At 39.5% G+C, this 24,888-nt stretch overlaps 1 protein-coding gene across 3 annotated transcripts in view; it reads right to left on the bottom strand.

Moving 5' to 3' along the window:
* The window catches only part of SMG1 (SMG1 nonsense mediated mRNA decay associated PI3K related kinase), an 85,871-nt gene that overhangs the window by 49,680 nt on the left and 11,303 nt on the right, over positions 1 to 24,888 (bottom strand). Inside the window, exons 1-3 of one of the 3 annotated variants that reach the window (XM_057418995.1) lie at positions 16,390 to 16,453; positions 7,452 to 7,615; positions 3,397 to 3,552 (exon numbers count right to left, since the gene is read on the bottom strand). In XM_057418995.1, coding sequence (XP_057274978.1) covers positions 3,397 to 3,412 — 16 coding nt within the window. In that variant the 5' untranslated portion in view covers positions 3,413 to 3,552; positions 7,452 to 7,615; positions 16,390 to 16,453. Of the gene's footprint in view, positions 1 to 3,396; positions 3,553 to 6,123; positions 6,180 to 7,451; positions 7,616 to 16,389; positions 16,454 to 24,888 lie in introns of those variants that run through there. The other 2 variants (XM_057418994.1, XM_057418992.1) reach the window with 2 other exon arrangements.

Raw genomic sequence — 24,888 nt, 5'->3', positions numbered from 1 at the left:
TCTCAAACTTATTTCCATGTCTTTATTTTTTAAAAGAGGGTATGAGTAAAATAGGTTTGATAATCTGTTTCTTGCCAGGCATCAGTTTAAGCAATTAGTTTTGAAGACATCTGACATCCCAAAGAACAAGGCAGGCTTAGCAAACATTAAAATAGCAGTAAATCTGAAGGATCAAATCTACATTTTGTTCCTAGCTAACACAACTACACAAGACATGCTGAAATGTTACATGACAGGTATTAAGAGCACTTCTTTTAAGATGCTATTGATTTTACAGGAGACTAAGGCATACGTATCCATTTAGGAAGAATAAAGCTTCTTTATGGGGAAACCACAGTCTTAAGTAGTGGACAAAAAGCCACGTGTCTGGTGAGAAACATACAAGGAATCATGATCAGCAAAGATACCTTCTGAAGCAAGTATCTGACATCTTCTAGAGTGATGGTGCCAGACTAATGCCTACAATCCCTGATACATGATCACTTGCATCTAAAGATCTCCTTTTATTTCTGCCCAGAGCTGAGCTAGAAGGTGTAGTCCAAGGCTTGCCTGCCAATGGTCAATACATAGCAAAGCTCCAGAAAGATGGACCTGGTGCAGTTACCCGCCCAGAATATTTGGCGAGCCCTGAAAAAGCACTGCCACAAAGAATGCAGCCTGTGCGGGGCTGTACCATAGCTACCATTCTCCATAAAACCTGGGCAGCAGCAGATCACCAGACCAGGAAAAACATTCTTTTTTGAAAGTTCTAATGAACAGTTCAGAAACAAAACATATGCAAATAAAAATGGAAGTTCTTTTAAAGCTTGGTTACAATGGAAATTAATACAGACTACAGCAGACAAAATAAAAAGTCCAATTGCTATTCATGAATAATTCCATGTGAAAACTCTTCTGCTAGGCAAGTACTATGTTCTACACTACTGAATGTATTTTGAACGCTTAAGCTGATCCAAATCTACACAAACTTACTTCACTGTTAGACTGTCTCTATATGAAGCTTCTCAAAACAGCAATCTGAATCTGTCCTTAAATAATTCAATGTATTTGCCACAACATATACTCCTTTCCAAGACAACAGATGTGCCTCACAAGGAAGAGAAAAATCTATTCTACAATATTCCTACAGCTGCACTCTGCCAACACTAACAGTGACCTGAAATGCACAGTATGCATCACTTGTGTCACTTCCAGTTTGCACTGATCTCTGCCACTCAGCAAGCACATGGGAAGCTACACTGGCACAGTAGGGTTAGGTCACTACATACTGCTCCTGAAGGGCAAACCAGGATGCAGTGGTTTGGAAAACACTGAAAAATGGTTTTACTAAATAACTTTTAATAAGGGTATTCTAGATCTTTGTAAGGTGCCTAATTATTCTACCCTCCCATCCCTAATAATGTTGACTCTTCAGTGTTAGATGAAAAGTCAACAACAAATAAAAGCCTTGAATTCATTAAATCCGTAACTTGCAACTTTTTACTGTTGTCTTTTCAGATTTATCTTTTTGTTTGTAATCTCTTCAGGAAAAGCTGTAATTTATTTTGAAATACGGTTGTGCTGTTCTACACACAAATAAATCCTGAAACCAGGACCGTGTAAATAAAGCTACCACTACCAAGGCTACTGGTATGAAACACACAATTAACTGCTGCTAGAACAAGACATACTGTTCAAAGCTCTCTACTAAAAGCAGCATCCAGTTAATATCTGATGAACATTGGCATTACTCCCTAAAAGAGTAAATGTTAGCTGTCTGTTGAGCCATAATCATAACCTAAAAATAAAAGAATAAGCTAACCAAGAACACAACTGATGTTATACTGAAATCAAAACACTAGCCAATAAACACCTGTTTAACTTCCATTTGTGAAATATCAGCAAGGTCTCAGCCACGTGCTAACTTAAAGACAGCCATTATAAAAATTGCTCAAAGCTCACACCAAACAAAACAAATACAAAACATTCTGTTGTAACATAATCCCACTGGATTTTGAGGACAATATGAAAAATAAAAATGGCTTGCCAAAACCGACAATTACAAACACAACCCAGTTAAAAAGGAGAAACTCCTGAAAAACCAACATCCAGACAGAGGACACAACACATACAGCAACACAGAAGTCACAGGCAGCAGCTTCAATCATCTGAAATTATAGTTCTTAACATTTTAAGGCTTAAAAAGGTGCTCTCATACATAGCAGAACAGTTTCTGCCGCTATTAATAGTAAATTCATGCACAAGCCACTACCAGAAATATTATTTACACATAATTCTCTATTAGACAATTCTCTATTTCTTCTATGTAGACATAATTCAAGGTGCTACAAGGACTGAATAATTTTTATATCAAGATGCCACAATGGGATTACGAAGTCTTAAATTTAACCCATTCCAAGGATCGGGCTTTTGCAACAGTCATGTCACCACTTGCACCTCAGTTCTTCTACCTGCAAAGCACACTCACTCTTCACTTGTATCTTCTGAAATATAAATTCCTGAGATGAAACACCATGTCTGTATATGTTTATAACTTGCATGGATGGCATAAAGCAGTCACAGTTTTTGTCAGTGGCTCAACTACCACTTATACTAAATGATGCAATAAATGACAGTGTTTAGTCATAACTAAGTTTCTATTTTAATTCAAAAGCCCTCAGAAAAACTTTTGCTTTTTAAAAAAAAGCTATAAATTAAACCCAAATAGTGGATAAAGTGAAGCTTTCTTTCTCAAAAACGTGCCCAGCATTCTTGAAACTCCAGATTTCCTCTCATTACAACTCAAGACCTTGCCCACATTCTTATGATGCCTCCAGTTCCTTCCTGGCCTCTAATACGCAGCCAAGCAAGAGGGAGCATGAATTGTGGCTGGTTCAGGAGTGCACATCTACTGACTAATCAGCTGGTATGATGTGATGACTAGTTGACCTGCAGGCCAGGGAGAACAGATAACTGTTGAGCTCACCACTGCAGGTTTTCCCACACTAGGGACTTGTTAATTAACAAGTTTTTACTCAGGCATTGATTTTCAACAAATCTAAGAGTACCTTCTCCTTCCTGAAGCCTTTGATCTCTTTGCCAAATTTGGCAAACCTGTATAAGGGTTCAAAAGCTACTTAAACAAAACTGAAAGATTGACAGCATAAGCTATACAGTCGAGAGATCTGCCTAATGTATGAAGGAAGCTGCAATGCAGGAACAGTAAATACAAGATGACAGTTTCTATCAATATCATATCATGTATCACAAAAAATAAAATCCATATAGACTGCCTAATCATAGAATCATAGAATAGTTAGGGTTGGAAAGGACCTTAAGATCATCTAGTTCTTCTTTTCAGAACAAGATATGTTGCCAAAAGAGATCCTTCTTTCCAGAAAATTGTGGTATCCTTACCCTGTGATTTCCTCATGTCTTTTGTGGCTAAAGCACGATTCCCATGCGGAACACTGGTAAAATCAGGATTGGTCACATTGTTAACTCTCAGCTCTTGCCCCAACGACTTCCGACCATAAGTATTTTCCCCAGATCCTCCATTGACACTGTAGCCACCTGTGGAAAAAAACAAGAGGAGGTTAAAACAGGCAATCAGACCATATATTTAGTAGTATGAGTTATTCAATTCATATGCAAATTAGCAGCTCTAGCTTCTACCACCTTCTTCACTCTCACATGCAAAAAACGTTTTTGTTATGCCCTGTAAGGTTCCAGGTCAGATACTCAGAATCTATCAGTCTTTTTTTGAAGCATATGAAAAAATCTCTATTGCAATAAAGTTTAACATTGATCTTTTTGCATTTGGGCTTTTCTTATTATTACTTCTGACCCTGTGTTTTACAGGGCCCTTCTTGTCAAACTCTGTGATTATGCAGAATAATTTTTTACTCAGTTTTTGTTATAAATCCACCACACAGGCTCAGTAAAATGGTCAAAAAAAAAAAAGGAAAAAGCTTTTAAGAAAAAACACAGATCATTTTCTGTACAGATTGAACAACTCTCCCTAAACATACAACAGTCAGTATTTTCACACACTAATACTTTAATTAAACTCAACCCTACATTCTCCCACTTGAAATACACACAGTATATCTTTGGTAACTATAAAACACAGCAATATAAGTGTCATTCTGAGCAATTCAATTATTTTTACAACTAGATCCACAAGATTTTATATGCTTAAATGTTGAAACCAAAGATTTTTCCAGTCTGCCACACCACTGTGAGGACCGGTTCTTCCTGTGCAGTACTGTGGAGAAGTGAAACTGTCCCGAGCCTGCCCAATACCTCACTCAATGTACTACAGATCACTTTTGAGTCAGCTGTGCAGGCAAGCTTTCTAAACTGCCTCCCTGCCTGACACAGGGAAGAAAATCAACTGGTAAAATTCAACCCAGAACAACAAAAGATATGCAAGGCTTCTTTCAGAAAAGGTATATCCACAGTTCCACCTGCATCAGTTTATAAAGGAAAGCCTGGGGAAAAGGAGAGAAAAGGAGAGTCTCTGTAAAAAGAGGCAGCCTACAGGATAGTTAAAAAGAAATTATTTCACGTATCAGGGTGAATCTTGACCTTAGTAGATGTAAAGAACATCATCTTGAAAGCAAAACTTCTGATAAGAAGCTGTTAGCTACCCGTAGAAGTTTGCATTTCTAAACAAACAGGACTATCCTACCATTACAGAAAATCCTGTCCAAAGTCTCAGTTGTAATTAGTTACAATTACTGTAATCTGTGGTTATTTGCATTTACAAAATTAAACCAAATTTTTAAACATAAACTAATATGTATGACACTTTAACATTATTTTACCATAACAAACCAACATTGTCCCATGAAGAAAATTATTTCTAACAACAAGAATTACGACTAAACAGAAGCGTATCACTAAAATTCAAGGCAACAAAGAAATCAGTTTAACTGAAGACATCAGCTAATCATGCATTCAGACCACAGATATCAACTATCAAAACCAGACTATCATACATACTATCATATACTACTGGAGTTCTTAAAAGTTACTTTATACTTTAGCACAAAAAATATCCCAGCTTTTCTGGTTTTCTGCAAAGGCATGTAGTACTTGCTACAGCATATTTGTCATTTTCTTAAATGAGTTAAACACAAACCTATATTCTCCCACTTGACATGTAAATGGTACATCTTTGGCAACAATGTAAAACAAACTGTCATTTACAGTAATTTAAAAAGTGGGGGTTTTTTTTCAGAATGTCAGAACTCTCTTCAGTTACCTCCTGGTATAAAAAGTTTTTGAAAATCTTGATATATACAAATTCTATTAATTCCCCTTTAAGTGTTAAATCTGAGGCCAAATAAGGACATGATCACCTACGTCACCGTTAATAATTTTAGCATAAAAAAGCAGATACCATGGCATACAAATACTTGTGCAGTATCTTTTTAGCAGTAAGGACTCTGAGCACTTCAGTTACAAATCAAAAGGGAGGGAAGTGTTGCAGGAAGGGCGAATATCTCATTGAGAAGTAAAATCCCAAGAGCCTTCTATTTAGTTTTAGAAACTCTAAACTTTTAACTCCTCTGTCTTGTTTTATAAAGGAGAGAAGACAAAGGGGAGAGGTATAATTGTACTCTTCCACTAGTTAACATGAAGGGCTATTAAAAATCCTAGTAATAAAAGAGGGAAAACCAGCCAGACTAATCTTACAGGTGCAGAGGAAAACGACAGGAGTTAACAGTCACAAGCTACAGCAAGGGAAATTCAAAACGGATACGAGAAAACAATTATTTACCAGCAGAGCGACAAAGCCCTAGACTGGCTGCTAAGGGAGGTTTTATAGAACCTTCTATCCTTGGAGGTTTTCAAACCAGAACAACTTCTAAAAGTTATCAAGTGAGAAGTCATTTCTATTATCAATATCAGAAACAGGGAGGAAGGGGGGTAGGGGATGTGTGGAACCTCTTCTCAAGGATTCTGGGTACTTACAGCACATGATTATCCAGGACAGAAAAGCTAGAAGTCCTTAAAATGAAAATTCCATGCTGGCAGACTCCAATTGATTCATTGAAAAATCTTAGTAAACAAAGAAACTATTCTGCATCTGTAAGCTTATCAATTTCTCCCAAAATAAAAATGAACTAGAAATACCTGGAATTTAGTTTTATAGTACAGAATGTCCTAATCATCTCTTTTCAAAGTCACACCTGAACAAAACAGCATAGTTACAGGGCATGTCTCTGCTAGCTCAGCACTTTAAGATACAGTACTTCAGGGAGAGATAGGTGCATTTTTCTTTTCAAATGGCACCTTCCCAGCAACTTTAGACTACCTTGCTAAATTTAGCTGAAACTTACTATTTCACTATGTATTACCGGTACATTCTTTAAATACTAGCATACTTCAAAGTGTAAGAATAACCTACTACGCTCGTCTGTGAAACACAGTAAAACTCTCCATGTTAGGAGACACATTGACAAATATACTCACTTTCTGAGAAGTTTCTCTGTTAAAGTTAACCAAATCCTAAGGTTCTCAAGGTATGCAGATAAACCAAGTACCTGTTTCATGCTCCTGCGTCCTACTAACACCTACTTCTTATAAAAAATAAATTTGCAGCAGCACACCCAGCTGTAACTTCCCTTAAGATGCAACAGTTCTTTACAGGTAGTTATAGGAAAGAAGCAGAGGAATGCGAATGCTTTTTCCGTTCCTGAACAAAGACTCCCACACTGATATTCCTGTGAGATTTTTGAGTCTGGCCTGCCTGAAGATTTACATAGTCAAAAAAGTGACTCTGCAAGCAAAAACATCCTCCTGTTTGATACCTGTATTTAGGAATTTAAAAAGAAAAAGAAAAATCAGAATATAGACTTCTTTTTAATAAAGTTGAGAGATGATTCTGAATTTTAGCTATTTTCTAAACAAAGTAGTTCCATACTAGAAAAATACAAGGAAAAAAAAAAAAAGGAGAAAGTCTTAATCCTCCATCATATGATTTCTATGAAGTCTGACTGAGGCATATAGAAGTAGAAATTCCCATTAATGAGAAACTATAGATTTTATTCCAAACAAAGATTCCAGTTTGCTGCAGTAGATAATGTGTCAGATTAGCCAAGCAGTCAATTTTCAACACCAGAAGCACTAGACAGTGTTCAGGAAGAAACTACAGCCTGCAGACCAACACATCCAGAATCTTGTTCCTTAGGGGAAGACTGCTTATTCTGTTAATGCATTAAGTCTTCTCTTACATTCTTCTCTTAATGCAATTGCATATTTTTCTCACTATTCCTATCAACCACATTTCTTTTATCCCTGATAAATCTCTCAGCACAGTGATACTATGGCAATGAGCTGTTCACTGTCCTTTTCTTTTTTTTTTTTTGGGGGGGGGAGGGAGTAATCTCCACCATTTCAAGTTTACTGCCTTTCTCCAAATGTCCCCTCACAATTTACACATGAAACAGCAATCTGTATACCTTTTTCTTCATTCTGTATGTCAGTGTGGACTCTGATATCATCGTGTCTTTGTCGAGACACCACAGCTGAATTTGAGGGCTGTAATCCATAGGAGGCAGAACTGCCCCGATCTCTGGATGAAGAGTATTTTAAATTGTCCTGGTCAGCTGATGCACTGTCAGTTCTATAAAGAGAAAAATATTTTTTTTTATGTAGGGGTATAACAGGAGCGGGATTCACATTCATTTATAAATGCAACATATTTAAATGACAATCCCAAATGTGCTTTTTGACACAGGAAATACATCTAACCTGTTGCTTAAAAAGCGACCCTAAATTCACACTGGGATTAGAATTTACTCAATTGATTCATTATCACAGTAACATGCAAAAGAAATGTATTCTAGTGGGCCACTGCCTTTTCTCAGGATGTTATCAAGTCTCTTTCAAGTTGGAGGCCTATATAAGGAAAAATTACTTCCCAAAACTGAAAAAAAAAATACAACTATGTACAGGTATACATCACAGCTAGGCAATACAGTGTCTACCATTTGCGAGTCATTACTAATCCACACATGAACATCTACATAATATGCTACGGGCCTTACTGAGCAATATACCCACTTATTAGATGGGGGTATCACTAACATGTCACTGGTAATCAATATAGGAATTGTACATTAAATTTTTGTAAAACAAAAATTGCAAAACAAAAGAACGGGCTTTACTGTGGCAAAACCTGGAATGTAAGTTAAGAGTTGTTATCTTTCAGAGTAAATGTTTGCAGATAAAAACAGAGTTAAAAAAATATCTATATTAAGTTAAAATCACTCATCTTAGAAAATAGATTTATAGCCTAGAATAAGTTTTTAAGGAAAAAGGTGAAAATTATGGAACCAACTCTCACTGGATATACTATGTGACTTCATTTTTAAACATACAGTAACTTTAGTACATGAAACTTGCACACATGAAAATCTGGAACCCACATTCAACCAATCACTTTAAACACATTCTTACAAGCAGTACTGGAGGTTTTACACTGAAACCAGTAAAACAATGCTCATCCAATAGAAAAATCCACAAAATTTTGTTTGACTCGAATATATTTGGAATCACACTGTTGAAATTATTTACAGAGGTCTTCTTCTCTAAGCAAACGATCTACTATTTCTATTTTAGTCTTTGGATAGCTCATTTGATTATTTAAGAAAAAGCAGGACAGACCATTCATTCCTTTTCATTCTTGTAAATTAAGTACAACTCATGTGAGGAAAAACACCACATGTTCTTGGGAAGAAGCCTTTCACTTTTATGTTTCAAAAGAACACTGTGACTAGAAATGGTAGACAAATTCAGAGGAAAGGAGTTAAATACTATTTAGTTGCTATTTTCAAAAATAGTTTGCCCTCAGTAAAATTGGAAGAGTAATACCATGAGGGCTGATACTCGCAAAGCCAACTGGGATAGAAAACACCCCCCCACACATATTTTATGCGAATATTAAAAGACAATATACAATCATTTGGAACAAGGTTCCAAAGAAGAAAATTGTGCTTTTGCCCTTTCTTACAGTGAAAGGTTGACACCAGGTTTGCTTGGCAGGTATTATTCCTTTCTGCTGTATAAGCAAATTAATCTCAAGGTACACACAATAGGACTCTTTCTTGCTCAGTATTCAGTGTGGCATCACATCTACTGTTGCTGAGCAGTGCTTGGCCTATTTTATAAAATAGGCTACGCTACTCAAGAGGCAAGACCTTACTAAAAGTCTTTGCTTATGACAGCCAACTAGGATTGCAGCAATACTTACACAGTTGGACCTTCATCATTCACCTAAGTAATGTTGAACAGTAAAGTTTTGCACAGTACCTTCAAATGATATGAACTTTAAATGTGCCTAAACCATGTGCAAATTTTCCAGTCAGCTAGAGCCCCCAGATTTTCTCCCTGCTGTAAAACAGCAGACTTCCAGATCACTTTGAGGAGCAGCAGTTTATTACGAAGGATTCAAATTATTTTAGCCTTTCAATGAAATAGACTGACAAAGTTTCAACCGATAAATTTAAGAACTGATGGGTTAACAGTGTACCTCCCCAAAGAACACTGCTTTTTTCAAGGCAACGTGCTGTAGACTGTACCATCTCCAATTGTCAAGCATTGAGTCTGAAGGCAAACTGATTAAACATACAATTTTTAAGACTGTTCTGTGTATCCCAATCAACTGAAGGACTACACGTGTTCTCATCAGCTAACCTCCCTTCCTGCAGCACAGCCTTTGAACAGTTAGGAAAATTTTCCATTGTGGTAAAAATACATAAGCCTATTGTTTCCCTGAGAAAATCCACATGCTCGCTTCATTCCGTCTTTGGGAACAGCTTTCTGCGGGCTAACCTGTTCATACTTCATCACCTGACTAAAAGGGAAGCACAATTTTATTAAAAATGTGTAATTGTTGTCCTGTGCATCAAAACAAGACAATAGTTCCCACTGAAAAAGTTGTTCCCACTATAATAAATGCATAACTTAGATATCCAGCAGTTTCTACCCCTTGAGGCAGAGAAAAAACTGCTTTGTAGAAAGATACTGTTTCCAGAGAACGATGTTTCATGACCCAACTGGCTGCTAAACCCATACAGCTTTGAAGGAGGATTCTGAACCAAAGGAAGTTTGCAGTATGATCCACACCAAACGCAGAGCCCACCACCTCTTGGGTCTGTGCATTTCTAGCTGTTCAGTGATGCACACCATGTCTTAGGTGGGAAGTAAACTTTACTGCAGGCTCCTGCCACAACATGCTGGGAGTTCGTGGTGCAGGCTTGTCAAGACTTGGGCACACAACCCAAGTACCTGTCACACTGAATTTCCAGATGTGTTTCTGAAAAACATACCATTTTTCATGTCAGCAATGTACTCATGATTTTGAAAGACTACCGCTTAGAACTCAAAATGCAGCCACTCAGTGGACAGGTACTTGTCAAAGTCTTACTTTTTCAACTTCCCTCCAGTATATCTTTAAGGTACACTGCAGCCATCCCACATGGCGATGGGAAGAACTGTACTCCCAGCTACCCCAACTCATGCCTGCATTTCAGGAGAGCCTTTATCTGTTCACATGGCAGTATTTGCATCTTAATTATATTGTGCCAAGCAGATGGCAGGTTATGTCACAGACCTAAGGCACCATCTTTCAAAAGAAGTCTATGTAACAACAAATCTGTCAGTTACATACATTGACATTGTCACAGACCTGAGCAAACATTGTATACTAATAAAACTACAAGGTACAATGTTAGCAACACATAAGCTGAAATACAAATACGATATTAGACAAAGTGGGAATGGGAAACTGAAAGGATGAACATGTCTATGATTACCTTATACTGTAGCTGCAAAAGTGTATTTGCCACTTCAGGATGCTACTCTGATTTATTTCCACCTGAAAAGCTCCTTGATGGGGACTAAACAAAGTACTTCAAGAGCTCACATGACAGTTTTCATCTGTGCCTGGTTCCGGGTGGAAGACTACCTGATTACCACCAACACCGGCACCAATTTCCTGCATACGCTGGTTTAGCAATACCATTTATACAGAAGAGATTACATTCAGTTTTCTGCAAGGTGTTTTTTAATGTGCCTCTATCCATCAGAAAAAGAAAATAATCCACCTATGTAAACAAGCAGAAATGGGCACTAGTTCTCCCTAAACCCAAAATTTTTCTTTTTGTGGGGGACACACATACAAAAGGAAAGCTAGACTTTTCAAAAATGTCTACTCATTCCATCAGAAGCATCGGCCTGATTTGATTAGCTAACCTGTATGAATGAAGAAAGCATGGACCAACTGGCTTAGAAAAAGTCTCTAAGAAAAATAGGTCAATGTTATCATATATCATCTTTTTTCTGTTAAATGGAAGCCTTAGGAATTTTTACCCAAGCAACTTGTTACAAACAATCTGGTGTATACTACTCATTATCTGCAGCTCTTTCAGAGTGACCCTGCCATATGGGTATTATTTTGAGACACAAACCACTTAATTTTATTTCCAAGTACAGAATCTACATGGAAGATTTATTCTGAGAAAACCACCATATGAGTTGTATTATTGTTCAAGCCAGTCAATTTTACTGGCTTATTTGCTCTATTTGACAAGGTTATTTGCTATAATGCAGAAAAATTCTTCATTACTTAAAATCTCTATCAATAAAACACTTAAAACTTAGAGTCACTGTATCCACTCAATTAACAGCTTCCAACCAAGTTTTCAACCTTTCTTCCACCAGCATGCAGAGCTATGACAGCCTTCTTTTGCCATGCTCTTCTTTCAACACTTGGTCCATCTTGCCCACCACCCGTACCTGCTGAGCCTACCCCAAAGCCTACTTTTGTTTCAACTTCTGTGTTGAGAGAACACAGTAAGAGTGGAAGTAGCCTACTAGTGTTTTCCACTAGTAAAATAACAACTAATTAACTATTTTACTACTGCAATTCTGCCATTTCCAATGCTGGACAACTACCTGCAGTCACAGTAGTTTTTTAAGTAACCTCTTGATTCTGCATCACTCCCTTCTTACATAGTAGCTCAACAGTTTCCTTCTGTCCTGTGGTAGACGTTGGGAGGGAACATTAGAAAATGTATCACATATATGCATGCTGTCCTTATTTTTGCATAGCCATCTTCTGATAGCCATTTCTGGATACAGGATAATATGCTAGCTATGTCATTGGTCCGATCTAGTATGGCTCTTATATGGAAGACTCTGTTCTCCAAGTTCCCTCTGGTTCCCACTTGACACACTTTCATCTTCTTTTATCTTTCTCGCATCTCATTCTCCTGTCTTCACATTAAAAACAAAGGCTTTCACATTACAAACTTAGGCTCCCCTATTTTACCCAAACCCAAAAAACCTTTTTGATCTCATAGCTTTCCAACTTTATCACCATATTCAACACACTCACATGTGAAAGGAGATCAAATATTACTTGTTGCCAGTTCAGAGCTGAACCCGTTCCTGTTCAGCACCTCCCACACAGTTCACTGAATCTCTTCCCAAGCTTTTCCATTGACCTCTTCATAATGGCACCTCACAACTAATATTGTATCTCATTTTCTAAACTGCCTTCAACATCACAGATTATTTCTCTGTCTCTCTGCCCCCATGCACCTCTCACAGCACACTCCACTCTCAGCTATCCCTGACAACACGGAGAAGTCTTACAAACTTTCATCCTTCATGACACTACACCCATTCTCGACTAATTTCAGTGACATCTTCAAACACCTCTATGTTGTCAACTTTCAGATCTTTCAGTTACAGACCTGTTCAAACTAAGATTTCAGCCGATTTCTAACAAACATTTTCTTTGTTCCTTATACATGCAAATGGAGAAGAATTAAAGCCTGTCTCCTACACTACTATCACTCTGCTTGTCATTCAATGTGTTAATCCAGCATTATAAACAGACAATATCCACAACTAGTGCTTGCCTTCTGTAAGATATATCTCTGCCCTTCACAGCCATGTAAAAAGGACTGTTCTAACCATCACTTTCTTAGCCGTTTTGCTCTGATTAGTTTCTCTGCTCTCTGCCAATGCCTCCTGTCCTGTCTTTAATTAAGATGGGGTACTTGTCCTCAGTTATGAAGAGCCAGCCAATACCGCTCTCTTGCTTAGGTTGTAAGCTACCTGGAAGAGGAGACATATTTCATTGTCTTGTCTCATCATGTCTAGACCCATGGGGACCTAGGCGGTAACTTGGCTTGGCAGGAACCATGCCAACAGAAATTAGTAATTCATAACACTCACATTGCATGAGAACAATATATTTAATTTTCAGGAATGAATTTCAGTACTGAACTTAGTAAGGTATTTCTGGAACTTCTCAGAGGTGAATGATTTTTCTCTTTTCTGTATACTCCCCTGCTAACCTACATTATGACAGGAGAGACAGAGAGGTCCTGTTAATTAAAATCTTATCTTCCTTTTCTCACTTCTGCCTAAGAATAAGAAAGCCATAGTGCACCCTGCACTTGCTAACCTGCCACTCTGAACACACACTCCTGCTTAGTACCACCTAAGCATGTGAAACTTGCATTCCCTATCAAAGGGAAGTATTGCTTGTTTCAGTATGTAATTTGCCTTCAGTACTCTACCGAATTAACTCTGCTCACATGCAAGACCTGCACACTGATATTTTATTTTTTTCCCCTCATATCAGGGAAAATGCAGTGAAATTTACCAAACAAAAGGAAAACAAGTCTAGAAAGCTATAAAGATTAGAAGAAGGAGGAACAAGATCTTATCAAGCCTTCTCAAAAAAAAAAAACCAAAACCCTCACTATTCTTTATCACATACATCCAACATTTATCCAAGAAGTTTTGGTGTTGATGCTAATTTAGGGTCTGGTACACCTCAGTGCACAAACTAATACGCCCATATATATATTAGGACAACTTCTTCCTCTGTAATACACTGTCATACACATATTATAGGAAAACCAGCCCATTTGCATCTCACAGATATTACTGCATTCATGCAGGCACAAAGAAAAAAAAAAAAATCAGACCGCAATTTAAAACTATTCTCCCTTGAAGAAGAATGTGGGCTCCAACTTCCAGTTTCACACTGTTTCCCCCCAAATCCCAGTGCTGATTATTGTTATTAAAAACTGAGAAGAATCTAGACCTAGTAATGACAATCAATCTAGTTCTCTTTACACAGACAAAAATGTGTGCTTGAAAACACAATCCATCTGATGATACACCTGTGCATTAGCAGTTCCTTCTTTCCCTTTCAGGAACTTGAAACAACTACCATTACTGCAGTTTTCATTACTCTGGCCACGTGCATTCCCTCTTCCACGCCCCACAAGAAAGCATTTGCCAGCAACATCACCTAAGCTAAATGAAACTAACAGAAAAGAAAGGGGAAGGGAAGAATAAGTGGGTGTATTCTGTGTCGTGGGGTTTGTCCAAGCGCACACTCGAAACAATCAGTGAAAAAGAAACACTGCCAGTTTTATGCAACAGATCTCCTTCCTACCGTGCACTTGAATCACTTGTAAAAAAATTAGTTACCGCCAAAACAACAAAGACTGATTTAATCTCTGTGTACTTCTGTGAGATCTTAATGTAGCCTCACGTGTTCTGTATCACCAAAGCTATATTTTTGAGATTTAAAAAATCTGAGCATGGCGTATAGGGAAAAATGTGCTCTGTGTTTGGGACTGCGCGAACATTCCTGATTCCTGGGCTTTCTCACCAGATTAATAATATTTAAAGGAAAAGACAAAGTTAAATCCTTACAAGTGACAGGACCAGCGAAGAGGTGTTACCTATTCCTTAGCAGGAGCTCTAACACACAGCATGATGGGAACAGAACTAGGCCCCATCCATGCTACGAAGGTACCCTTGTCTGCCACGCTTCCTCTAGAGCTTTCAGATTTTTGTTTCCTGCTGTGGCTTTTGGGATAACTATTTTAGCAGCCCATCTTACAGCAGCTGTACCTGAGAGCTAAGGAGGCACCGAACTACATCATGGGGCATGGACCAGTCAGACACTGAGCTGACAGTAACTTCTTAATCCAGGCTTATCACCAAGCAAAGCATTTCTGCAGCTACGATGCTCCTTTCCTAACATAACTGAACCTATTGAAGATAACGCTATATTGGAAAAGGTCAACTTCCTAGACACTGCAAGATGTAATTTTTTAGGCTAAAAGATAGAACATGTGACAAATTAATATACCCAGCCAGAAAGCATTTACAGAAGCTCTCCACTGCAAAGACAGAAAATGTATATCCAATTTCTTCCAGGTTTGAAGATCAAGAGTTAGGCTGCAGCCCAGAAATATGAAGCAAGGTAGTAGTTAAGGAATAATAAAGAGATCAGACTTCTTAATTCCTCCCCAAAATATCCAGATGTTGTAAGAAAAGGTCACCAAGGAGGTTTTCAAGTTGTAAGTTATTAAACCAAGCAGTTATTAAACCAAGCAGAAATTAGAACTTAAACAACCATGCCCCACACACCATTAAGAACTGAACAGCCTCTAGTGTTAACCCTTGAGGCTGAGCTGCTGCTTGAGCAACAGGAAAACTTGCTTCACAGTAAATACTGCAGTTACATCTGTTTCATCTGAAGATTTACCTTCACATCCACCCAATTTTCCTAGTCTAAATCACACGCAACAGCGACCGTCATCTGTAAATACATTCCCAAACACATGCCACTCTGTTCTTCACTGGGAAGTTTTAAAGCAGGGTTCCATATTATGTTAAACTTCCAAAAACACTAAAAAAGCCCCAGGTCTTCCACCAGAAAGAAATACCAAATTTATTTACAATTCCTACATGACAATTTAGACTCTTAAAGTATCAAAGCTGAGCAGCACAGCAAATACATTGGCATCAGATTTATTAACCAGGTATCAATCAGGACCTGAAATAAACTATATCTACTTGACTAAAGTGAGCAGGCTCTGAATGTCACTTACTAAGAGGTATCACACTTTAAAACCTAACACACTGTATGAGCTCTCACCCCAGCCTACTTACAGCTCAACTACTTTCCCCAGGTGAACACAAACCCAATAATAATCCCGTACTATTTTATTAACCCTCAGAAGACTACGGGTACTCCTGCAGCCTCTGTTCTTCTCTGATAAACTGCCGTCTGAGAACTAGACTGAAGGAACACGGCTATCAAGCCCACCCCCCGGTATCCACCCCGCTGCAGGCCCCCCAGCGCTTCAGCTTCCCAGGGAAGCGTCTTCCACCGCGAAGCGCAGGGAGAGGGAAGCCGCTGCCTGCGGATACACACCGGATATCAGCCCAGTACGTTACACCGAGCCGAGGCTGACCGCGGGGACGAAGGGACAGGGCGGGGAGGAAGGGGAACCCGTACCCGCGAGCTCGGAGCCCTGGCCGGGTCCCGCAGAGCCCCGCGCGGTGACAGACCTGCCCCGGTCCCTGCCCCGCCGGCAGACACGGATCCGGAAATCCCCCTCCGCGCCCCGCCGTGGCACGGCCGCAGCCGACCCCTTCCCCGCCGCCTAGGCCCGGCGGCCGGCCCGCCCCAAACTAGGCCCAACAGCCAGGAAGTGCCTCCGCCGCCACCGCCCCGAGCCGCCGTGGTCCGCATTTCCCCGCCGCTGTCCGCACCGCGGGGCGTCGGTCGGCGGGGTTCGTCCTGCGGGGCGGTGGGGAGCGGGCTTCAGTTATCGCCACCCCTCCCCGGGGCGTGAGGGGAGGGGGGTTCCCAGCCCGCGGGACATGAGGAGAGCCTGAGTGGGCTGTCAGCGTCGGTGACAGCAGACGGGCTCCCAGCCCCTCAGCTGTGGGGGGAACGTGGACGTGAAGGCTGCCAGGGGATCCCAGGCTGAGCAGCGTGAAGGGTGTGGGGGTTCTCTCACACTGAGGGGATCCCGACACCCCTGCACCCCGAAGGGGACCAGCGTCAGCAGAGCATGAGGGAAAGTGGAGGCTCCCATTGCCCCAACTGCGAGGGGAGCCAGAGGATCCCAGACACTGGGTCCTGAGGGGATCTTGGGCCCCTGGGCGCTGAGGGGACCAAGGACCCCAGGGCGTGAGGAGTCTGGGGCCCATCTCCGTTTGCTAGGAGGATGTGGGTCTGTGCTGCCCCAAATGTTGTTGGGGTGTCTGTGGGGAGCTGCATCGTTCAGATCCTCATCCCCGTGTTTCTTACCACTGGAACATGTCACCTATATATGACTGCCAAGGAGAAGTCTGATGTTTGGCAACGGTCAGCAAAAAGCAGACTAATCCCACCCTAAACACTAACTAAACCCCAAAGGTTTCTCCTTCCTACCTTTTTCCTCACGGCTGCTAAAATGCATTTCAAAGGCAGAATAGTGAACTAGTGTCCTTCTAAGCCCAGATAACTTTTCTGTGTAAAGCAGTCACCACATTGCTAGATGCCCATTGTGGGGAAAGCCTGTCTGTAAACAGGAAGGCAGGAAATGGGAGTAAAATAAAAGTCTCCTCAATTTGGGAGGTATTCTGCCCCCTTAAAAAATGTGAAGACTCTGTCAGGCATATTTTTTCCTGCAACACCAGAAACTTACATTAGCTGATTTGATAAATCCAGTTCCTGACTGCAGAATATTTCCTTAGTTATGAAAAATTAGAATAGCTTAGTGAGATACTCAGCAAAGAGACCTGAGCAGAAAACCTCTTTTTAATTACATTATCCTAGATTTGAGACCACTGAAAGACCCGAGGGGACTTTTAAAATTCCCCTCTGCTTGCGTGCCATGGTCCTGTGGTGACTTGGCTAAGACAGATGGCATACTGCCGCCTCCCTTGGATTCTGCTGGACAGCCACCATCCTGCTGGTACACTCTTGTTGGCTTAAGAGTCCATAAGTGATGTGTGCGAGACGTGTACATATTTAAAAATCAGCTCTAGGACAAAATAAAATAAGAATTGTATCTTGAGGCTTCATTGCAACACAATGCCATTTTAATGTGCTAGGACCCAGTGCCCATTGGGCTGTTTCAACTGACACATGCATGTGAATCTTAAGTGATTCAGTTTTGCAAAAACAATCAATTCCACGACCCATGATAGATCTTTTTCCCCTTCTCTATAATCAAGATTCAGAATTACACAGTATGCAGCAAAATTATGTGTTTATAAGCGTAGTAAGAATACCTGCTGCAAATTTGCTTGCCCTTTCCAACAAAGTCTAGCAGATCCTGCCCTTGGTGATGTATCGGGTGATTTTTCTTATTTGATGACTGAGTAGTATCGCAACAGTAACAATATAAATCACTTGAGGGGCAAGGCAATACTAGGAATGTGTTTTTAACTACCTTTCATATTAACTTAGCAAAGGAAAGCAAGAAATAAAGCTGGCATACTATGACAAACAACTGCCTGATTTAGTGTTTGGTACTGGAAATTCTGTATCAGAAATCTTGTATTCTAGTGGTGAGTTTGGTGCAGTCTGTGTGGTATAATGCAGATCCCTCTTTTGAGTGCAGTTGTCTCTGTTTGTAAAATGGATCAGTGATGTTTAGCTTTCCAAACTGCTGTTGTGCACAGCCTTAAAACTGTAAAATATTCTATAGCTGCCAAATGAGAAGACATACTTGATCTGTTTCTACAAGGATGATTATATCGTGAAATTTGAATGTTATTGATAGTGAAAATGCTCATCAGGATTTCCAAGATAGGGCAATAATTATTTATATAACAGTTTCTCAGTTACGGCCACTTTGCAAAGATGGGTAAGGCCATTCGGACACCACTCTGAATGAAGAAGCCCACAGAAGGTGAGGCCAGGATTTTCAAAATTCCAATTCTTCTCATTTTCTGTCCTCGAGTTTGGGACTTGAGTTTTGGGTACTCAGTGGCTGGCACTGACATCAGTTGGAGCTGTAGATTCTTGAGTCTTGTTAAAAAATGAATAAATAAGATGTCTAAATCTGAACCCTCTCAAAATAGAACTATATGAACTCGAAAAACAAGTTTTGCACTTCAGAATGAGTCGATGACACTCACAGAGGTCTGCCTCTCTTCTCACTGCTGGGTGAGATGCTCAATTCACTCCATCAGACTGTCCGCATCCATACTAATGCAGAACTCTGGAGTGACAGACACTGTGAACCACGCTTTTCCTGCTTTGTAATTTGTGGTAATGATTATTTAATATATGAAAGAAAGCTGTATTAATCTGAGCATTATTTTTAGTTGGAATGAAGTGCAGATTGTATACATTTAATGTGCTGGAACAGGGTGGTAAGCACCATGTTGCATCTTTTATCACTTACTAGTTTATTTCCTTACTAAGCAGTATGTCTAGAAAAAACAGCATGTTCTGAGGATTACAAATCACTTTTGGCCCTTGGCTTGCTTTGATGCATAACAAAGCTACAGATTGAGAGAAAAATAATCACCAACCATGAGAGGGAAAGGGATGCTATTTCCTCCTCTGGAAATATGGTAGAAGCCAAGGAGCAAAAGAGTATTTAACTAGAGCAGATAAGTACCAGACACCAAGATCCTGTAGCTTGTATATTGCAGATGGATACCTCTTAAGAACTAGAAAGGATTCCTAGAACAGTTATTCCCTGTACCTGCCAATTCTACTGCTTGGATGGCAGAATCCTATTTTTGTTGGTAACCTACCAGATTTTCAGGTGGGTGGCCCCATACACTATTTTCTGGACACAGCAGACTCAAAACACATATGATGTATGGCCAATCTGTGCAAGCATAGAGAGCCCAGGGTGTCCAGAACATATTGTACTTGTGGTGCAGGCACAGCCATCCGCTCATGCACAGGAGGTCCCACAGGACTCCTACTGTTTTCTTCATTAAAAATGTTGGCAGGTGTAATGATCTATGGAGATTGTACTGCCGAGCACAGATACTGTCTATCATGGACAAATGTGCAGACTATATAGGGGTCTACCTTATTTCATCCGAAACTGGAATCTTTCCATATCCTGTGTGGTGTATCAGTACAGAAATCCAACTTACAAATAGTCCTAATAGCAAGGCATATCGAACCACTCTACAGTTTTGTGTTGAAAATCTTTATAATGCAAAAAAAGGGTCAATCTGATATTTTGGAATTCCATAATAAGTGCACTGTGATTTGAATACTAACAAAAAACATCTTTTACCTTTTTTTACATAACAGACTGAGGGAAATAGTATTTTGCTTTTTCTGAGTGTTTATAAACCCACTTTAAAATTAACTGGTATAGGACATGGAACCATCTGCTCCATTTCCTCAAGGTCTTTTAGAGAATAACTTTTACTGAACAGTATTCCCCTACATCAGTGCAACAAATACAGTAGATTTCTGAGAACTTGTATTTTTGCTCTACTGAATTTCTTTAAGGCTATTGCATCTTTAAGACATTTTACATCTCCTAGGTAAGATAGCAATATGTACAATATATGCGTAAATATTTGAGTGCCTATCACAGATATTTGTTATAGATTTATTACATCATAGACTACAAAAGTCCTTGGTCGTGTGTATAAGCTTTTTTTCATTTTCTGTTTATTAACTATGTGCTTCCTTAAATGTCCTAAACATTTACATATTACCAGCAACAGTTATATATAATATATAAACTGAAAGCATCCATTCAAGTGACTAGTCCCTGAGCAAGCAGTCATTTAAGTTACTTTGACCTGGCAAATACATAGCCTAAAACAGTTTTAGGTCTTTAAATATTTAGGTCTTGAAATGTCCAAGGAAAAAACGGTAGAAAAGTAAATTTCTTTTGTCAATAAAATCAGCCATATTACACCTGTTAAATCCCAGCCAGAGTAAAACTGACAAGACGGCCCAAAGCAGTAGTTTCCGTGCTGGTCTTCAGGAGAGCAGAAATTGTAGCAATCCTCTTACGAGTTTTGGAAGCCACACAGAATGCCTTGGAGGAAAGTCACAGTCTGCATGCAGTGTTTTACATAGTTAAAGTGACAGCATCATAGCAACTCAGTTAAAAAAAATTCTCAGCATCTCTGAAAATCAGACTGGAACAGTTGTATGTCTGATTGGTAGACAGTGCTGGCCAAGAATCAAGTATGCTTTTACTCATACTGAATAAAATGTGTGCCACAAGCAGCAGTTCCCTCTGCTCAATGAGTACCCAAGGTCCTGCCCGAGATGTTCTGTTACGTGCAAGCCAAGGAGCGTAGATTAGTTCATGTTGCTGCAAGAGCTCCCTGTTTTGACTGGCAGCTGTTGGGAAATTTGTGCTGTTTGCATTATTTCTGGAAAGCCTGGGCAGAAGCTTAATGAGAAGCACTGCATCCTGCAAGAGCAAAAGCTGAATCAGGACTCACAAGCAACTGCATATTATGAAATGCTAGACAGTGCTGGAATGGAGCTGGCATTCACCGCACTGCAGAAAAAGACAAAGTTGAAGCAGGAAGCAGTTATCTTTTACCGTGGATGCCAGTAGACTATTATACTGTGAAGTCCTTTTGAAAAATTAATCATGTACTCGATACTTCACCTTTGTGGTGAATCTGAGAATTTCCATCTCTTAAAATAGCTGCTCTCTCACATAAATTTTCATGCTCTGCAGACCCAAGTTTATGTTGTGTTTGTTGAAGGGGTAACTTGAAAGAGGCTGCCAGGAAAGTGTCAAGCCCTTAAGGCATAATAAGCCCAGGAGAATTTGTTTGGAGGGTGTAATGAATCCAACTTGCTAATTTATCTCAGTTTGGTGTTTATTGCTGATAGTGGAGTGCTATGAAAATTAAAAGAAAGACTGGTCTAAGAGGTCTAACAATTAGAAGGTGAAACAGAGAGTAAACTCCCATAGGGTATTTATCCTTTAATCTCCACTAATTTTAACTGCTTTTTCTAGGCTTATTTTCCTACCTGTTTTTGAAAGTGTTTCAGGTCTCAGCATTACCAGATCCTTTCCTCTCTATCTTTCCTTGAAGTCTCTGGAAAAGAATTTGATGATGTCATTAGAGATGTCACTTGGGTCATACTTCAAGTGACAGCTCAATAACTAGCCTTTATGAGAAAAAAACATAGTATCAGAGCGTGAGTTGGACTCCTTCACTCATGGTGTACGGATAAAGCTGGGGTAAACTCAGGAGCAGCAGCAGCAGGAGTTGCTCTGTTCCAGCTCAGCCATGGCTATTCTGCTTGGCACTGCAGAGGATGAGCATCCCTGTGGCTGCAGTCACCTGGCACTATCTAGAGCAAACCCAGGAGGATTCAAAGTCTCTATACAGGGAATTGAGGTCTCAGGCACTACTTGGTTGAAATCTCACCTGCATAGTTGCTATTGCATGTTATTTCTGTGAGAAAGACTGTGTCCGTTATTGAAATAATGACACAATTCCAGCTGAATCAAATGAGAATAAATTGCTTTCTACTTTCAGATATATTCAGCATGAAGATTTGGTATTAATTTGAGCCTTTGAAAAGCTTGGTGTGGGAGGACTGTCTAGCATTATGTAAAAGAGTATCTGATTTCCCAGATAACATACATGCATCGTAACCACCAAATCATCTTCTTGTACCCTATCTAAATCACTACAATTGCCAGTTTCTCTAACAACAGCCTCACAAACCACAGCTTCCTTCAATAAACAGCTTTGACTCATCTCCAGGCCAGGATGAAAAAATAGTACGCATTCTTGTGCATAAAAATCATACATTATTCCTAGTCAACCTGAATTTTGGTTTTGTAGCCTTCATAAAGTTATTTTAATTCAGTTTTTGCATGTTTACAGAGAAAACTCCAGAATTTAATCAGAGATAAACAGAATGAAGACAGAAGATCTCATCAGGATGTATAGATATGTTCTGTTACCTTTTTTTATGATTTACATATAATTGATACTTTTTAGTCCCCAATACTTGTGATTCCTCCTGTAAAAAACATGTTAATCTATAAAACTCTGTACATTGTAGAGCTTTCTAGGCAGAAATGACATCTTTTCTTATGTTAAGTACAGTAAGACCTTGATCTAGTTGGGATCTTGGAGCACAACATAATGTTAAGTCTAATAATTCTGCTATAGAATTCAAGAGCCTGAAGTTGGTGTGAGCTTCATCATTTGAAGTAGAATGAGCCCTTTAACAGAGCACATCTCTCTCTTCTTTCCATCATTGTATTTCCTAGACCACAGTTTGCACCACACTTTTGCCTGATTCCTTGTTGCACAGCTGTCCTTAGACCACAGCCCACACAGGCAACGCACACAGCAGTGTTACAATCCTTTAACCCAGAGGCCTTTTAACAAGCATGATCAGCCTTTCATTCAGCTAGAAAGTAATCGATAAGTGACATAAATTTATTGGTGTCTTTCACATAAGTTCCTCTAAATTCTTATTTGAGATATTAATTAGATTGGTTTTAGCCTATGTTTTGTACTTAATCCTCTCTGTTCCTTGAACTTCATGTTCCTCAGTCTTGCAGATAGATACAGCAATCATTCAGAGTGAATAAAATTAACCTTGAAATAATCAGTAATCCACCAGGATAGCGCTTCATCATGGTACTTTTTCTTATTATTTCTGTTCACTGAATATAAAACTAGTCAGCGTTTTGCTCTCTCAGCCTGTTAATTCAGGTGTTTTTGTAAAACACTGACACTAGAAGCTGCCCTGCATTTATTCCATGTCTGATGTGCCCGTTAGTTAAACACCTACTCTCCAGATAAATGGAGTTTAGCTCCAAGCATGCAGGCCCAGTCCACCAGCCCCATAATGACATGTTTGCAAGTCCACAAATCCTGGCTGTATACTTTCACCAACGCACAGCTAAAGAACAAGCTAAGCGTTTAAATGCTGTGAAGAAAACCCATGGTGAGACAAAAGAAGTGACACTGAGAAATGTAGTGGTACGAACCAGAGCTGCACAGGTAATTGCAATTTGGGTGTAGGTACCCCTCTGAAATGTATTTGCATGTATGGTGTATATGTGCCTACACATGTATTTCTACAGATACTATCTGGATCAAGATAACTGTTTTCCTTTAAATCTGGAATCCAAGTTGAAAAAAAGAACATCTAAGTTTGAATGAAATATATCCTTTTAATTTTGAATTTCATAAGGTTAAAAATGACACTGAAGCGAATTACAAACCAACCCATCTCTTCTTCTAAGGTATATTGAGATTAATTGTTCAGGGTTGATTTTTGATGCATTTCCCTCCTTTTATTGCTTATGGCCTGTGAATGTTTTGGATGCAGTGTGCTGGCTTCCTAATGCTGAGAGTACCTTGAGGGTGTGCCTCCTATGCTGGCGCAGCGCAGAGCTGTGCTGAACCAGCTGCAGTTCAGCACATGTAGAGGCCAAGTACATCATGGAGATGCATGTCAGCATCTTAAGGCAGTTTCACATGTAACTGATTTTTAAGATCACTGAAAAGAGAATGATTTGCATAAGTGACAGGTTATATGTGATTCCTTTTAGTTCCCCAAATTTGACTTCATTACAAATCATGTGCCTCAGCAAAATATGTAAATTTTATCTACATTTTTGTAAAATGCCTGAATTGATTAATTACCTCATTTTTTAAAATATATTTAGATTCTTTTAGTTGGGTTCAGCTGTTCCTATTACCTGATGAATATTTATTGCTGTGTGGCATTGAGGTGGTGATTTGGAGATTATCCAGCTACTTACAGATTTCTGTGTATGGGTGGGCTCTGATTTACCCTGGGAGGGTAATGGAGTTACTATCCCCATCTCAGTTCCCTCCTATGGCCTTCCAGCTGTAGAAGCTGAATGATAGTGTTTCTGTTCCTGAGTTACTGCAGGGTATAGACCGACATATTAATGCAAACTGGAATTGAGGATTATGCTAATATGTCAGACTGTGCACTGGAGTGGGGAAATAGGGCAGGGAGCTGGGAGCTTCAGCCTCAGCTACCATCTCAGCATGAACCACATCGCTCATGAGCAGGGCTGTAATTCCCACCTTGAACATGAAACTTCA

This window comes from Pezoporus wallicus, unplaced genomic scaffold, assembly GCF_028554395.1.
Source record: "Pezoporus wallicus isolate ANWC-B61680 ecotype Strahan unplaced genomic scaffold, APGP_CSIRO_Pwel_v1 contig_13942, whole genome shotgun sequence".
Classification (NCBI taxonomy): Eukaryota; Metazoa; Chordata; class Aves; order Psittaciformes; family Psittacidae; genus Pezoporus; species Pezoporus wallicus.
The sequence above is the reverse complement of the archived record's forward strand: the minus strand, read 5'-3'. Positions and strand labels throughout refer to the sequence as shown.